We start from the raw sequence: 17,492 nt of genomic DNA, 5'->3' as shown, positions 1-17,492 counted from the left end.
CAGAGAAGGGACAGGCGTTATCCTCTGGCACATAGAAGACAGGACAAAACCAGGCAGGATCCAGAAACCAGGAGCTGCAGCTCTCAAAGTGTATTTGAGTTGAAAAATATATTAGTTGTTATCATGGGGTTATCATGGGGTTGTTATCATGGGATTATCAGGGCATGGAAGGATGTGAAGCAACACATTTCGCTGTTTGTTTGCCTCTGGTTTCCGAGTTTCCAGCTATGCTCCCCTCACACTTTCAAGATCTGCCCAACCACTGAACACAAATCTTGGTTTGCTTAAACGGAAGGCTAAGAAAAACAAAGAAATCACTGAGCCCTGCAGACACCTGTAAGATCTTAAATTCTCTTCCTGTGACAGAGGTGCTTCCCAAGTCCTCCCCACAGAAAGAGGTAGGAGACAGTGCCTTCTCCTGAGTGTGCTTCCTGGGGAATGAGACAGCCCTCAAACCCCAAGACAGCCACTTCCCCAGGCAGGATGGTCACACGCTTCGGATAAATGCCTCCACCTTGTTAGTTTTGAATAGGAAATGTTGATTTCCTATTCAAAACACAGTGATGATAACAGCAAGGGTCCAGCTTTGCCTGAGTCCAGCTGGAGAGAAGTTCTCAGGGTTACAATTACAAAGAAATATCCAGCTAATCACCATGTGTCTGTCCATGCAGGTGGCACAGTTCTCTGGAAGGAACATGGTAAATGTTTCACCACCTCCACTTACAAGCTTTCCTTCCTCTATGGATGTTTTTCCTGTCTCTGATACATTAGGGTTGCAATCCATGGTTGTCTCTGCTGCCAGACCTTCTTGTGGTTGCCATGCCCTCCCCACCAGCTGCTACACACATAGCAGGAGCTGGAATATAGGATCGCTAATGGGAAGCCCTGTTCGTCATTCCTGATATCTCCTGATAGGTGGTGAGCATGGAGTCACGGACCTGCTCGGTGAGCTTGGGAACATCATCGGGGCCCAGGCCAAGAGTCTTCACTTCTGGCAGGATCTGGATGATGCTTTTTCCTGGGAGAATGAGATAGGAGGATCAGAGAGGAGGAAGAAAATACATGAGTATTTTCTATACGTAATATAGAAGAAAAAGAGAAGATAGATATAGCAGAGGGACTGGTGCAAAACAAGGAACAAGACAGAAATGAAGGGAAATGCTCTCTTTCACACACCAGCAGTGGTGTAGCAACCTGGTAATGCACACATCAAAAACCCAAACCAGGCATTTCCCATCTGCAGAGACTGTGAAAATCATAACTATAGAAAGAGGTGAATCTCTCCCCATATACATCCAATGCAATCATTTGTATATAATGTTTTCACAATGGGAAGACCTCAAGATCTGCCTAGATCACAGCAAAGTGAATGAGAGGTTTGTAATACGACATATCCAAACTGCCCATGCTCTGATCTATGTATGTCAAACTCAGCAGAGTCCCTCCTTCCAAAACCACATTTGGGGTGAGAGGAATTGTGCCCAGGACTCCCTGTTTGGCCAAGGTGTGTCATACTCCTCTTGGGAAGCTGCAAACAGAAAGAACATACTGGGAAGCTGTCATCATGCTCTTTTGCTCTTGCACCCAGTGGCCCTTGTTCTGACCAGCAGAGACAAGATGCTGCCTGCACTGACACCCACCTGTGGATCTGGGGAGTGTCTGAGTTATTTTCTAACTTTCTTGCATGCCTTTACATGCGTGCTAGGAAATGCGATCCAGACGTGTTGCTAGCAGAGCCATGCAACAGAGGCAAAACAGAAGTGTAGAGAAGAACTTCACAAAAGAAGAGAGCAAGCTCCTTGCAGGTACCTCTTATATCCAAAGCTAGGCCTGGTAGCTCAGCAGCTGGTCCTAAAGAAAAAACTGAGTGCTGAAAATGTAGGTCTGTTGGGGCATAGCAGACTTCCAGGAAGCACCAGACTTGCTCCATGCAGGACACTGTGCACACACTGGCCACATAGTTGGGCTTTCCCAAAGCTCACCAGCATGCTCAGAGCCACTGTGGACATGGTGAGCTGTCCTGACCTGAGAACCAGAATGCTCAATGTGCAGAAGCCTTGGCCATTTATGCACACGTTCAGAAACAGCCCTGGCAAAACTTGTGGGTGGGAAAAGTGGGAAGGTACAGGAAAAGCTAAACGTGGTTCTTTCTCTAGCAGTTAAGGTCCTGTCTGTTCAACAGCAATTTGAAAGGCTTAGAGGTCAGCTAACCACAAACTCCCAGGGTGAGATTATTATAAACCCAAAAGTACATCCAACTGCAAACAGTCTTTCCTAAAAAGCTCAAGGAGGTTGCGTAATCTCCTTCCTTGGAGTTACTCCAAACTTGGCTGGACAAGGCACAGAGCAAACTCATCAATTTTTAGAGTTGGATTGCTTAAAGCAAAAGGTTCAACTGCTTCAAGAGATCCCTCCCCACTGCGCTGTTCTCTGATTTCCCAGAGCAGCAATCTAACCCAGCTGAGCAGTGGCTGTCTGTGATTAAAGGCAGAAATTCTTCTGTGTGAGGGTGGTGAAGCACTGGCACAGGTTGCCCAGAGAAGCTGTGGCTGCCCCATCCCTGGCAGTGTTCAAGGCCAGGTTGGACACAGGGGCTTGGAGCAACCTGCTCTAGTGGAAGGTGTCCCTGCCAAGGGGAGAGGCAACAGTGATGCCTGAAATCTCCCATTCCCTGCCCCACACCCTGCCCCAAGAAGACAGAAACTGCTGTTGTCTGGCACGTGGTCCTCTGCCTACCCACCCCATGGCTCCCTCTAAGGACTGAGCTCACACCAACACCCAGGCCATTCATTGCCCCAAGTCACCCTCACCTCGTGTGAACCTCTTCTCCTTCTGGTTGTAGAAGTTGCAGTAGGAAGAGATCACTACAGGAATAATGGGGACCTGGAGGGGAGACAGTCTGCAGTGAATTTACAAATTTCCCCATTCCTCCCCCACAATGGAACTAGTGTTCTTAGATAAATCCTGCATCTTGCTAATAATTACCCTTGTCAGCTTCATAGTTGACTCTCAGAGAGTTACTGGGATATTTAGATCATTTAACTGTACCACCTAATCTCCTGGCTGTTGATTTTTGCATTTTCATCTCTGTGTTTAGGCCAACAATGCATGCACCCTCCAAGCAGATCCAAGGCTTTTGTCAAGTTTCCCCCACTTTTTTCCCAAGCCAAGTCATGAAGGTTTTCCACTTGCCCCAGAAACACCCCCTCCTGTGCCACCTGCAAGCTCCTTAGGGGCTCCTGGATGCGTGCTTGATCCAAAGGGAAGCCAGGGACTAGGAGCCACATAGCCCTGACTGCTGGTGGACCATGGTAGGCAAACCACACCCCAGGGGCAGGAAGAAGGTAGCTCTCACCTGGGCTTTCACAGCCAGCTGGAAGGCCCCACGTTTGAAGGGCAACATGGCACCACCATGATTGCGCGTTCCTTCAGGGAAGATCAAGACGCGGAACTGCAAGAGGGAGAAGACACTGAGATGGAGGGACCTCCAGTTACTATTCTAAGCAACTGCACAGGCATACCCCCCTGGAACTGGTCTATCTGCTCCTGACCATGCAGAGGAGACATCCTCTTCCTCCACTTGCACTTTATGGACACACAAGACACTGAATCCACGAGAGATGATCTTGCTCTGTTCTGCTCAGTGCCCAGCCCAGAGACAAAGATCCCTTTCTAGCCACATCAAGGCTCATGTTTTCCAGTGGCCCCTCACCAGAGTCCTCCACACTCACATTTTCTTGGTACAGGGAATGAGCCACCTCTGTCAGGATAGTGATAGACTCTTCCCTCTTCTTGCGGTCAATGAAAATGAGTCCTGAAAGCCAGCACGCTAGGCCAAAAGTGCCCATGTATAGGATTTCCTTCTTTGCAATAGGCACACAGCGACTTGGTAATATCTCCATCATCACTGAAGGGGAGAACAAGGACAGAACAAGTCATCATCTGCACTGGAGTTTCCTCCAGATTCTGGGCTACAGACCTCTGCTCAGGGAAATGCCATGCCTGCAGTGCTCATCCAGTTTTGTAGGATCAGAAACATGTTGGGAAAGAGATTCTGGGCATCTGCAGACAAACCTCCCCCTTAGAGCAGAACTACTGCCCACACTGAATGAGAGCAGCTATGACATGGCTGTGGGCAACTGACATGTTGTCAGCATTCTGTTGGAAAGCATGAAGCTGTTTAAGCTTGAAAATACCTCTAATACCCTGGTGAACAACCCTAGCTCTAATACCCTGGAGATCAGCCCTGGTTGGGGCTAGCTGGTCCTGGACTACGTAGCAGCTACTCCTGCCCCTCTGCCTGCAGTACGTGGGGTTTTGTATTACCCTCCCCTACTGACAACTGGAGCCAGGAGCAGGAGGCAGGATCACCACATACCCATAATGTCAAGGGAGGTCTGGTGATTCATCACGAGGACAAAAGGTTTCTTAGACCTGAGGTTCTCCTTGCCCTTCACCACTATCTTGACACCAAAGATGTATTTGAGTGGCAGGAATGACATGCGCAAAAACCTGGAAGAGGGACACAGACATTATGCAAAGAGGAACTGAAATGGGGTAATGGGACCAAACACTCTTCTTCCAAACCAGCCCATCTCACAATGTGCTCTTGCAGAGCAGCCGGTTTCTCTGCAGACCCAGATTTGCCCATGACTTGAAGAAGCACAACTAGCATGTCTCTTCAGCTCATCATTTCATTAGAGAAGACAAATACACCTAGAAGGTTTTCTTCAAGCCAGATTAGACCAATGGCCCAGCAACTACAGCTACAGCAATTCCGTGGATCAGCCAAATATTAGATAATGCCCAAATTCATAGTGCACCTGTTTGCACTCTACTTCCCTGCCCACCTTGCTGAATCATGAACACAGGTCACAATAAACATTAGCCTAACTCTGCTGTTGCCCAGGCTGTGGGAAGAGAGATAATTTTGCCTCTAGGTGACATTAGACTGCAATTCTGGTAGCCTTATTTTAACAGATACTGGAAAAAATAGAGAAAATAATAATAAAAGTCAAGCACAAGAGTCAGGAATGGAAGAAAACTTCTTAAAGTGAGAGGCTGATGCTCAGTTAAGGGATACAAACTCCCACTGAAGCAGTAAATCCTGCCTCTGCAGCACTTCAGGAGGCTACAAGCACTGTGCTGCTACGTAGCAGAGGCAGCTTCTAGCCCCCCACTCAATCCACAGCCTAACACACGTACACCTAGCTGCACAGTCTATAGGTAAGCCCAGCAGTCCATTGCAGAGGCAGTAACATATGGAGAGAGAAGACATGCAGCAACTGGACAGGCTCAGAGGCTGCCAGAGCTGGGGGCATAGGGCTGCCATTGCAGTGGTGGGGACACCAATGTTGATGCAGGCACCAGCACTGCCCCGTGGTGATGTCTGATGGACACTGTGCCAGAATAAAGTTGAGAAAGCACCTGCTGAGGCTTTCTCAACATGACTTAGAAAGGTAATGATTAGCCATTTCCTCCACATGAAGGAGGAAAATACAGCTCTGAAGACCAGACAGAAGAGATTTACTAAAAACAAGAAGTTACTTTACCTGTGCATTACATCCAGTTTGTTTGCATTACCTAGCTTATCAAATTTATGTCATCTTTTACGTCCTTCCTTCATTATTCTTTCTATCAATTCAAATACAATACTAAAACCCACAACCCTTCTCTGAATTATAGGGCCTGTCAACTCTCTACAGCAATAGACAACCAGTTCCTCCTCACTGTAGAGCAACTCCCAGGACCCACCAACACAGACCATGAGTTGACCCTATCAATTCCCAGAGCAGAAAGAAGCCACAGAAAACTTACTTCATGTTTTCCACATTACGTCCGCGAGGAATACTGATCATAATAACCAGAATGCTTAGGGTGAAGAGCCACAACTTATAGAAGGTCATTTTGCAGAAGTATCTGAATGCCATATTCGCCTGGTAAAGGACTAGGAATGCAATGAACAGAAAAGTAAATGGGTAGTGAAAGAGAAAAAGCTCCATCCTTCCAGTCAAGAGTCAACCACAGGAGTGTTGTGTTTGGTAAATGAGTCACAAGCACCCGATGTTGTGCAGCAGAGTTTAGATTCCCTTGATCAACTACATGTGGGTGGCACAAAGCTGGAATGAGATTCTGGAGCAATGCTTCAGAAAAGCTTGCTGCTTGGACCTGAGCTAAACATGGAAAGCCAGTTTAGCAAGGGCACTCCAGCAGCACTGTGTGTAGGAGCTGGCTGGCAAGCAGGAGCAAACATGCGATAGCAAGGCTCTGGGCTGGTAGAGCAATGACTGCTTGGAGGGACAGCCCCCCTTCAGGGAGGGTCTGTGCATGGGAACCCTGAGATCTTTTAAGAAAATCTGTAATGAGAGCGAGCAGGGCGTGTTGGACAGCACAGACACGGGCTGTCTCACTCTCTGTGCAAGCACTGAACTTCACCAACAAACAAGCTGGCTGCAAGGTGTTCAGGAAATCAGAAATTAGTATTATGGAGGAGAGAAAGAGAAAACCAGTGATCCTAGCAGCCATGCATCTAGGCATTGGAGGGACCAAGCTGAGCAACTGAACATTCCTCAAGTAGAGTGGTTAGAGTGGCAGAAATGCCACATGTCTACACAAAAAGATAAACAAAGCAAGAGCGGCTACTGATGTTGTCATGGCCAGAGGCAGGTACGTGTTTAGGCAGCATGTGAATACGTAAGATGTAAATTGGGAAAATGCAAGTATAACCTGGGAGTGCTTCAAGTGCATTTCATCTCCGAAAAGCACTGCATGAACAGGATCTTTGCAGTAAGTACAATGACTAGGCTGAAAAAACCAAAGCTTCATGATTCATCATGTGCACAACCGGCCTTGCTCAAGCAGCTGTCCCTTAAGAGGAATACCAAAATTAAATTCCAGCCAGGACTGAAAGCTGCAGATTCTCAAAAGGGATGCATAAAACCACATTGACTGTCACCTGCAACCTAAAGAACAAGATCAAATCCCTGAGAACAGCACAGTGGACAAGCCTCAGTAATATTCCATGTAGAAATATTTCATCAGTTTCAGAAGAAACTGAGGAAAGGCATGATAATAAATAGAGGCATTGCCTGTGCCCCCTGCTCCCATTGCTTAGACAAGGACCCTTCTCCTGACTTTCGTGGGAAAACTGGAGAGAGGTGACTGCAGGCCTTGCTGCTCCGCTCTTCCAAGTGCAACCACAGGAGAGGCAGCCAAGGCAAAGAGCTTCGTCCACAATCTCCTCACTGTTCCTGCACCAGGACATGGAAAAGACAAGCACCTTGTGCACACACTAGACCCAGGCACTGTGACCCCTCTGTACTGGTGCCACAGAGACCAGCTCCCTTTTGGAGCCTGTTCATGGAGACTAGCATGGCTGCCTTGTGCTTATCACGGTCTGATCCAGCAAATAGTTACCTTTGTAATGCTGATTAACATTCTTAATATCTCATCAATATCAATTATAGCCTTTCACAATTGCGTGGAGGTTGATTTGATGAGCAACTGGTTCATCCTGACCCACCAGGAGAGAGGTTCCTAAAACACAGTGCCAGTGAAAGGCACTTTGAATGGTTATCCTGCAAGGACTGCCACAGCTTTCAAATGAAGCTTGCTGTTGTCAGGCTCCTAATACAAGAAAAGCATCTTACAGAACTCTGCACATGAAAACTTACCCAGAATGTATAGGGACAAGGAAGTGTGCAGATGATAGGAACACATCACAAACCACTGAAAAGCTTTATTTTAAGTCACTGAGAGCAATTTTCAAATAATTTCTTCAAGGCTGTAAGAAAATCATGCTCCTGTGGTATAAAGTGCACTACCAAAGAAGTACTAAGCTGTAGCAAGTTGACAACTTACCCAAAGGAACACAGAAACCCTAAAATACAGCTTATCTACAAGAACACGAGATCCTGAAACTGAGGAAAAGACAGAAAAAAGCCTCCAGCCCAAATGGTGGTGTCCACAAGGTCAAAACAAAGCATAACCAGAGACAGAACCACATCAGCAGATTCAGTGTGAGGATCTGTTAAAACCCTTGGCATGGTCAGCTGTGAGAAGAGTGGTTCTCCAGAGCACAGACAAACTGAGGAATAACCAACATCAGCAAGGCATCACCGAGCTGTACCATGCCGAAAGGTAACTGCACATTCAGAGCACTGAGGATAGACATGTTCTCAAGACGATGTCAGATATGTAAGAGTTTGAAGCTATCTGGAGCTTTCAACAGCTGGTAAATCTCTCCTATGGGTATGGGAAAAGGCAAGAACATAAAGCAATTACAAAATCTTGCCATTCCAACTCACCATGGCAAGATAGTCAGCTCAGATCTAACAAAGCATTTAGACTCCAAAGCCACAGAGACTAAAATCCGCAGCCATAATTTTCTTCTGTGGTAAGGATCCCTAGCACCTACTTCCATCCTGCTTCCATTTCAAAAGCAGCCAGGTCTTGCCTAACCTGCAAGGCATTTTCAGAAACAACAGCTCTAAAGAAGCTCCCAGCTTCCAGACTAAATGTATCCCTGCTCAGCTGACTCCCTTTTGCCCCTGAGTCTATGCACCCTTTCCAGAGCCTGGCTCAGTTTAAGTGAATCTTAGATAGGGAGAGAAGGGACTTGCTCCTATCAGGAGCTTTCACCATGCAGCTTTAATGACTCTCCTACTAACTCTGCTAAGCCAGACACTGGCCAGAAGAGAGGTAGGGGCAGGGAAGGTGATCTAATCTAATGGGAAAAGGCCAAGAAAATTGTCTTGTTCATAGTAGGCAAATGAAGGCTCAGAAGAGAATGGACTGCTTTCAATACAGCAGTGCCAGAGAGAGAGAGGAGTTACTTAGGATCACAACTGACTTCTCAATGTGAAAAGCAATGATTTCAGGTTGGAGTAAGAGGACTGGATTCTGAAATGTGAGCAATTCCCACTGGAGATTGCTGGCAAAAATAGCTCCACTGGAACAGACTGGAACAAAGCTGTCAAAGGGCAAAGTGTTGGGACTGCTCTGTGCCAAGGACCACATCAGCCACCCAGCCATTGCCATCATCAGCAATATTGCTTGAAGTACAGGGACCTTGTTTCAGAAGTGCCACTTAAAATGGGGCACATAACTTGCTTCTGCACCTAATACCCCTGAGCAACTTCAAGGAGGAGGAAGAGGGCTTCAGGTATGTTGGAAGCACAACACTGCTCAAATGAATTTGTCTGGCAAGCAAACCCCAACCCACCCATATCCTGGTGCCAGCAAAGACCAAACACTGTCACAGGTCAGACCACAGAGATCCAACTAGAACTGGGGTGGAAAGGAGAAATAGTGAAAAATCATCTCCAAGACCCCTGAGAAGTGTGTAAGACACTGCGATGGTGCAAAGCTGTGTATTGCAAACTCAGGGTATGGGAAGGTAGACTGATGTTTGATTATGCAGGTCACGGCAGCCCAGAAGGAGCAATCCCACGGAGAGGGTACAGGGATTCTGCCAGTGCCGGGGAAGTAGCTTCGGCTGAGCTGGCACTTAACCAAGAGAGAACAATGAATGTCTTCTAATCCCTGCAAAGCCTGAAAGAGTGTTAGTCCTTCAGCAACATCCCATGATTTGCAGGCAAATTTTCAAAACTACCCGGAGTATGAGCCACCACATCAACAGATGCTGAGCATCTACTGTCAGTGCAAGCCAGTTAGCCTGAACTAATCTGACTTTTTCTTTTTTTCCTAATTGGTAAAGTCAATCCATCTGGATCCTGGTTTTCCCACCTTTAGAGCTGCCCTGTTTTTCTTGTTAAGGTATTTATATGTTTCCCCTTGCTGAAGTGACTTGTTGTTTGAACACACAATAACATAAGCCTCCTTGAAACCATTTATCTGAAGGAGGAAAAGAGCTCAAATATCCACACAGGGTGGGAACCATCAGCATGGAGAAGGGCAATCCAGTTTGCGCAAGTGGCGATTGGCAGTGAATAGGCTGAGAGTGAGAACAGTTGGCTGGGAAGGGATCTCAGCCAGGATCTCAGTTATCATCTAGTGTGGGAATAAGATCACCAGAAAGGGAAAGAAACATTTGAAGGAGCAATGAAAAATAAGCAACAAACTGGAACAGTCTCCAAATCTGCATAAAGAAAACAGCATAAACTCCTGTCTCCCTCTGTCTTTAGAGATTTGAATACCCAGCCCCTCTCTTACCTATCCCCTGCATGAACTGGTGCCAATGACACAAGAAGCCCAACTCTGCCTTCATTCACAAAGGGATCTGCAAGTGGCCCAACCAAAAGTCAGTATTCTTTGGTGTCCCACAGTTGTATGAACTTCTTCGTCAGACCATGATTCCTCAACCCTTGAGCAAATGTCTTCAATCTGGAAGGCTGTGAGAATCCACAGAACACAGAATTGTCTCCAGGACTTGTGACCTGCAAGTAGTTGGGTATCAGAGCAGACACATCAGTAATGTGTTTCCTTCTCCTGGAAAGACTTTTTTCCTCTTTCCTGAAGCTGGGGCTTAGGAAGGGTCCCAATATGTTTAAAATATTTTTCTAATTTTTCCTATATTTCAGTTAATGCCTTCAACTTTCCACTCCTCAGAGCCAGATCATCCTGCTTGGCATTTCAATGCTGTCTGTGGAAGGGTCATGTCTTTGCAAGTGGGAGTTGCTCCACCACCTTCCAGCACCATTCTGCTCAGCAGCAATGTAGGCACCTGCGCATGGGCTCCAGAGCCATAGCTGTGTCTGAAACCTGGTGATGTGACTGAGGAACTACGGGAGACCCGCGTCCTGCTGAAGCTGCAGCAGAGAGATGGAGAGACCTCAGGGTGCTTCAAATAGCAAAGGAGACCCACATTCAGGCATCTGGTCCTGCATGTGCTGTGACTGCTCCTAACCCTGTGCTCAGATGAAGAGTCTGCACATGCCTAATGGCTGTCTCAGCTTCACTGTGGCTCAGGAACCTTAAGGAAGCTCACGCACCCAGGTGTCTCTGTGGCTCAGACACTTCAGAGCCACAGCAGAGAGGTCCTCACAAAACTCGTTGATGTTGCATTCATTGAAGATGAACCCGGCCAAGATGTTGGTGCTCCCTCTTTCTGTACAACAGGATAGTGACCAAGTACTTCCCCAAGGCTGGTCTTGCTTGTGTCCCTGTCTAACCCCAGGCACAAGCCATCTCACACTGCAAAGAGAGCTCTGCATAGCCCAAGCTACTGCAGGTGGGAGATGGCCACCAGACTTTGCCAGCTGGACTGATTTTGCTGTCCTGCAAACAGCTGAAACTCCACAGGGCCACAGCTGGTGCTTAATTCTGCATCTTGGTGGACAGGGCATGTATCCAGCAAAGGGCAATTTGCAACTCAGTGTCTTGTCAAATGACCGCTGAAGTAGAGGAAAAGCCTGTGGAGCACCAATGCATCCTCCTACCTGCCAACTCAGTGAACTGTTAGGTGTAGAGATGAGATGATGCTGCAGCACACGTCTTTGCTGTGAGCAGAATGTCTTTTTTAGACAGAATTCAGAGAAAAAGATACAGCACATGGTGCCTGGACGACACCATTATCAAACGACTCAAGGAGAGAGACTGAGAACTTGCTTTATCAGAAAAAAAATTAGAAAGCTTTTTAATCTTGCTATACTGTAATCACCTTCATAGGTTGTCTGACATCAAGCAGTACAGTAGCCCTGGGGGTGGGCTGATACCCAAAGGCTCGAAGCTAAACACATATTCACGCTAGAAATACATGAGCAGTAGTCAAAGCTATAAACTCAGGATTTGTTGTTCAGATCAGGTTCTGCACAACAGGGCTCCTAAATAAAGCACGGAAAAATCACAGCCTTCTGTTGCAGCAAAGGCAGAGCAATCCCATGACCTGATCATGCACCTGGATGTGTTGCAAAGCCTCTGTCTGGGCTTAAAACCTGTGAATCCAGCACACTTTTCATCATAGTTTCAAGGCGAGCCCTATTGCATCTTCCAGGACATTACTGACACAGCAGCTCCCAGCACTTACATCAGCCTAATAACACTGTTAGGCAACAACACACCCATAAGCCAGTTGAAAAGTCCTATCAACAATCTATTTCTCAAGACCATCTTGCAATGCCATTACACCATTTTTGCACCTTGCAGAGCTCTGAGGGTGGTTCTGGCATGCTTTTTTTTCTGGGACACAGTCTTTACAGAGAAATTACAAGACTTTCCTCACATACTATGATCTGCTTTTCCAGTCACGTGTGGCTGGGCTGGACCACTACAAATCATAGAATCATGGAATGGTTTGGGTTGGAAGGGACCTTAAAGCTCACCCAGTTCCAACCCCCTGCCTCGGGCAGGGACACCTTCCATTAGAGCAGGTTGCTCCAAGCTCGTGTGTCCAACCTGGCCTTGAACACTGCCAGGGATGGGGTAGCCACAGGTTCTTGATGCTTGGAGAAGCCATGGAGGACTTCCGGCCCTAATTCCAGTCCTGCAAACTTGTTGCTGAACTCCTTTATCAAGTTTGCCATTTGAACAATACAAATGAGTCGAGGTTGAGCAGAGAATCAATTTCCCTGCACTACTTTGAATAATGTTCTTAGAGTCTACAGCAATTAAGCAATGAGACCGCATGCTTCATAGTAAGGTGGGCCACATTTGACTGCAGGTATGTTATTAAAAACTCTGGCTGGCAGTAAAGGTCATTTAATATATTTAATGCAAACTGCTTTTGAGCTTGGCTGAAGCAGGAGCTTATCCAGACAGGGCAGAAAACGCTGAATGAAATAAACTTACACTGCTGAGGTGTAAAAAAGGCTTTACCTTCTTTAACAATCCTCCAGACAGCAAAGAAATTACCGAGTTGAATTTTGGTACTTATGGGCTTGTCATTTTTATTTAAGCAGTCAACAGCTGGGGGAGTTGAAGCAGGAGCAAAATGAAAAGCCAGGGTGAAGATATTGGATATTCAAGGATCCACAGGCTCATTGTAGTCCTGATAGTGAGGAATAAATCTCCCAACAACTCAGAAGACAGTTAGTTATGACTAAGCACTTTGGAAACCCCATGTCTTCCTTTCTCAATAGAAGCTGGCCTTTCCTGTTGGCTGTAAAACCTCACCTGGCTTTGAAGCTGGTCCTGCTCCAAACTGGAGGCTGGATAAGAGACCTCGAGAGGTCCCTTTTAAGCACAGAAATATTTTTCTCACCTTACAATCTCATTCAGGTGGCAGCATGGTCCCAAGGGGCTCTTTGCCTCAAAGCAGTAGGGACAGAGGAATGCCATGGGGCTAACACATGGGGCTTCTTGAGAGGAGGAGACTCACAATCCAGAGGAGTTTTAATCCAAATCTCCAGTACCATTTTTATCCTGTACAAAACAATGGTTAGAAAAACTTTTCCTCTGACTTTTCTGTCCCCATGTTTCTCAAGTAAAATTGTGCAGTTAAACCCATCAAGCTATTTGGAAATTTAACAGTAGAGGGACATCAAAGTTTCAGGGGGACCCCTCTGTGCTTGTTATTTCAGGTATCTCCATGTGATTTTGCTTTGGGAGAAAGGGGCTGATTGAAAGATTTTGCAACCTAAAATACTGTACCCTTTGGACACCCCACACGGACAAAGCCCATCACGTTATTCCTGTGAGACTGCAAGACATGGCAGCAGAGCCAGGACACATGATGTGGTGGCTGGTACTTGGATCATGGCTCCCAGGACCTCTCATGCCTTCTGGTAGAGCTTCTCTCCATTCCAGTGCGGATTTAGTCTCTTCAGCCCTCTGGCCAGGCAGCTGTGCTCCCCACAAAAAGTGTATGCATGCACACCAGCTCCAGCATCTCATGTGCTCACACAGAATGACAGAGGAGTATCACACATGAGCAGACTTGGCTGCTTCCCATGGGAAGGAGGTGAATATCACACTGGGAAGCACAAACAGAGAAAATTTTAGATGTCTCAATATCTGCATTGTGAAGGAGATGGGTAAGAAACACAGAGGAGGAGAAGAAAACCAGGATCTAGGCCCCGAGGGTTGGAGAGCACCAGTGAAAAGCCAAATTTCTGCTGAGGCAACAGAGAGATTTCAAATAAGGGCTAGGAGCATTAACTTAAGAAGCTAAATACAGGCAGGTGTTCACCAGGTTCCCGTATCAGAAAGAGTCTTGCAGCTCAGGCGATAAATAATAATGTGCAAAGCAAGATGACAGTAACAATCTAGTGCTCTGGTGAGAAAAAGTAAAAGCAAAATGAGTCACAACTTGAAGGAATAAATTACAAACAGCATCACAATGAAATATTAAATCTTTCAAACACCTAGGGCAGGAAACCCAAGCGAGCAGGTGATGAGAGTATAAAAGAGGCACTCAGGGAAAAGTAAATATGTCATATTTACTCCCCTAATCCTTTAGAAAATAGACGTATTTGCTCTTGCATTCAGCACAGAGCCCTTTTCATTCACTGTCAAAGGCTGTCTGTAAGAGACTGCGGAAGAAGAAACAAAAGAAGCACTGTGAGGTTTCCTCTAGCAGAATGCACCCACCCAGGGCTTCCAACAGAGCTCCATTTGGAAATCACTGAGCTCTGTTAGGTGACTGCACACGTAAAATTTCCCCAGTTCTCAGGGACCGGAAAAGTCAAAAATAACACACTGAGTTTTCAAAGGAGCTTCTGAGCCTGAACTGTCCACTGTAAATTCATTGATGGCCATGCACCTAGCTATGGAACAGCAACAGCTCCAACAGCCCCTGGCTGCAGAGCCCTGGCGGCTGGAAGCCCTCGCTGGGAAGCATCTGATACGCTACCTGTTCTGCTCCTCACTGGGCATCTGCCTTTGGCCACAGACCCGGCATGGTCCTCACCAACGAGTGACCTGCACAGAGCTTTGTTCCACCTGACATGGAACAAAGGATAGGACAGACAGAGAGGTGTGAGGAGCTGAAGGAAATATAAACCACCAAGAATTTATAAGGAGGGCAGTGGAGGATGACACCAAGGAGAGCCTTCCTACTGGTCCCACCACCAAAGACCATGGGGGTGTTGTCCAGAGGAGCTTGGCCCAGATATGTAGAGTGACAACAGAGTAGAAATCACTTCCACAGTTGATGAGATCTGTTGTGCCCTCAAGCTCTCACCAGCAGCGCCGTAAGCAGCCCAGCATGTTAGCAGGGATCTGCATGTTAGGCAGATAACTCAGCAATGTTCCATCCCTTCGTAATTTTCCTCGAAAGATAGTAAGTCTATTTCAAGTGTGATGGAACTGCCCTTATCCCAGAGGCCAGATCCTCCTCCTCAATGAAGACACTGTTGACTGAAAATGTAAGGAGGCAGGTAGTTCTCTCCCTGCTTCTTATACAGACACCTGAAGGCTAAAGCCTCCCCTAGGCAGGCAGAGTTGTCTGAACTCCTTCCTCAGCCTGCAAGGCTCCTAGGAGGTGCCCTGCCTGCCAGGATCTTGGTAACAGGGGAGGGATGGGGGATGCTCCTATACTGTCACTTTTATAACACTCTGTCTCTCACAGCTTCCCATGTCTCTCGTATTAGTCATGCCCCTCCGTTTGTCCAACCATGGGACATGCAGAAAGTGCTCTCTCGGCCTGTGTGCCCAGATTTCCTCCTGTACACAATGTGGGGCAGGGAGAGAGCCAGATCCTGCCCCAGTATGGGTTTGGATCAGGAAGCCCTCTCTGGAGCAGCAGATTGCTTTTTCTGGTTTGGAAAGCATTAAATCCAACAAATTGTGGTCAAATATTACTTATAATTACATGTTAGGCCTGTGCAGCAGTGGAATTATTTTCTAGCATCAGTAACCCTTTTTCCTTCCTCTCCCCTCCCCTTTATCTCCACCATAAATTGCTAACACTTACAGTCATTCTAGTGGTGTGATACAATTTTTTAGCCTGGGAAGCAGCCACTAGTGTGTATCACCAGCGTTCAGAGGTGCCTGGAGAAGAACCCATCAGGTGGCTGGGCAGCACAAGGGGACACTGGCTGGGCATTTCCACCCTGAGGATTTCCCCAAGCATGGGAGGTAAGCGGCCAAGTTCAATCAGTGAAGCCTTCATGGCTACTGCTGCTAGCACACTATGTCCTGATTCCCTTGGAAGTTTCCTAGTCACTGCTTCCACCAACAGTTTGGGTCTCAACGTGGTTTCAGAAGCCACTGCTGCCTCGCAGGCAGGTGGATGAGGTGGTCTGGGCAAGTCTCTGGAGAGATGCTGGAGCATCATTGCTCCTGGATGGACCGGTTGGAGCAAGCACAGCCGCCCTCTTCCTGCTCGCCCTATGCTGGAGTGATGCTGGAGCACCCCATGATGTGTGTCTTGGCCTGCCAGAGCTTTGCTGTAATGCTGGAGGTCCCCATGAGTTCACCTCTGTGTGGCAGGAGCCCTCCCCGAACTGTTGCTCTTACTGCCCCTAATTTGCCTTCTGCTCTCAGCAAACCAGCCTTGCCGGGAGGCCGGGACTGCCACCTCATGGAGGACACTGCTCCTTCAAGACACATGCAGAAACGTCCCTTCATATTGCTCTGTTCTCATTCTCTATTTGTGCCTTTCTCATGGCATCCTGCAAGATTCAGAACAACCTGCCTGTGACTTTGACTAGCTGAAATCTGGAAGAAAAACTATTTACCTGGGGTTGAGCTGTTATGAGTTACATCCTCGTGTTTTTGCTCATTCCCTACTCAAGCAAAATAATATTACCTAGCAAAGCCTTACAAGCTTTGACCCATTGGTACATTAACCACTATAGTGCAGAAAGAACCAGGGAAGTGCACAAAGCACTTTCATTAATTGATGAACTCCCAAATATTTTTTTAAGATGGAAAGACAGCACAGAAAAAAACCCTCAGCTTCGCCTCACTGCAGTGGCATGGGAAGGATGATGAGAATTAGGTGGTAATTGGTGATGTTATTTCTCTGTTCTCTCTATGCAGTAATGATTTGATACATTGCTAATTTTCCTCTGTGCTATAGAGAGACCTGATTCAATTTACTGTGCTTGTTTACTACATATATAGAGAGATACATACCTGATTCGCTTTAGTGTGCTTGTTTAATAACCTGTGTGTGTGATCCGGCTGGTGTGAGATCGCCTTCTTGATCGTTGCCTGTTCACAAAACCAATCTGGTGCATTCGGCCAAAATGGATACAAAACAAAATGGCATTTTTTAAGGTAAAGAAAAATGTTGCCCAGCCCTGGCAGCAGAAGTCTGCAAAGCGGGGGCAAGCAGACAGCAGCAGTGGGGATCGCTGGGCCAGTCTGTCCACACTCAGCACCCCCAGGCTTTGAAGGACCTCAGCCAGGCCACGCTGGGGAGGCTGCGCTGTGCTGGTGCCACTGACAAGCAAAATACCTGCACAACCCCCCCTTCCTGCAACTCCCAGCACAAGGCTGGACAGAGACCTTTCACTCCCAGAGAAGGCAGCTCCCCCCACAAGCACAGGAAAGTGAAGTGCTGTGGAGCATCTTCAAGGTGCAAGTGACCGGTATCATTTTTCCCCTCTGTGTCCCCCACCCCGAACAAGCATTACTGAATCTTTTGC

General features: G+C 47.1%; 1 protein-coding gene across 2 annotated transcripts; it reads right to left on the bottom strand.

Annotated features, from left to right (window-relative positions):
- Positions 1 to 59: 59 nt before the first annotated feature.
- Positions 60 to 14,342, bottom strand: LOC115603134 (1-acyl-sn-glycerol-3-phosphate acyltransferase alpha-like). Of its 2 annotated transcripts, none has more exons than XM_030474809.1 (6): positions 13,160 to 14,342; positions 4,379 to 4,512; positions 3,732 to 3,907; positions 3,356 to 3,451; positions 2,811 to 2,883; positions 60 to 1,018 (listed from the first exon to the last, which is right to left on the bottom strand). In XM_030474809.1, the coding sequence occupies exons 1-6, from the start codon at positions 13,234 to 13,236 to the stop codon at positions 873 to 875; spliced, it is 702 nt and encodes a 233-aa protein (XP_030330669.1). In that variant the 5' UTR covers positions 13,237 to 14,342; the 3' UTR covers positions 60 to 872. The 2 variants fall into 2 exon arrangements, with proteins under 2 accessions (XP_030330669.1, XP_030330670.1); XM_030474810.1 differs by lacking the exon at positions 13,160 to 14,342 and adding an exon at positions 5,818 to 6,009.
- Positions 14,343 to 17,492: the final 3,150 nt, after the last annotated feature.

This window comes from Strigops habroptila (assembly GCF_004027225.2).
Source record: "Strigops habroptila isolate Jane chromosome 13 unlocalized genomic scaffold, bStrHab1.2.pri S16, whole genome shotgun sequence".
Lineage (NCBI taxonomy): Eukaryota > Metazoa > Chordata > Aves > Psittaciformes > Psittacidae > Strigops > Strigops habroptila.
Note: the sequence above shows the minus strand (reverse complement) of the source record. Positions and strands in the feature narration are given on the sequence as shown.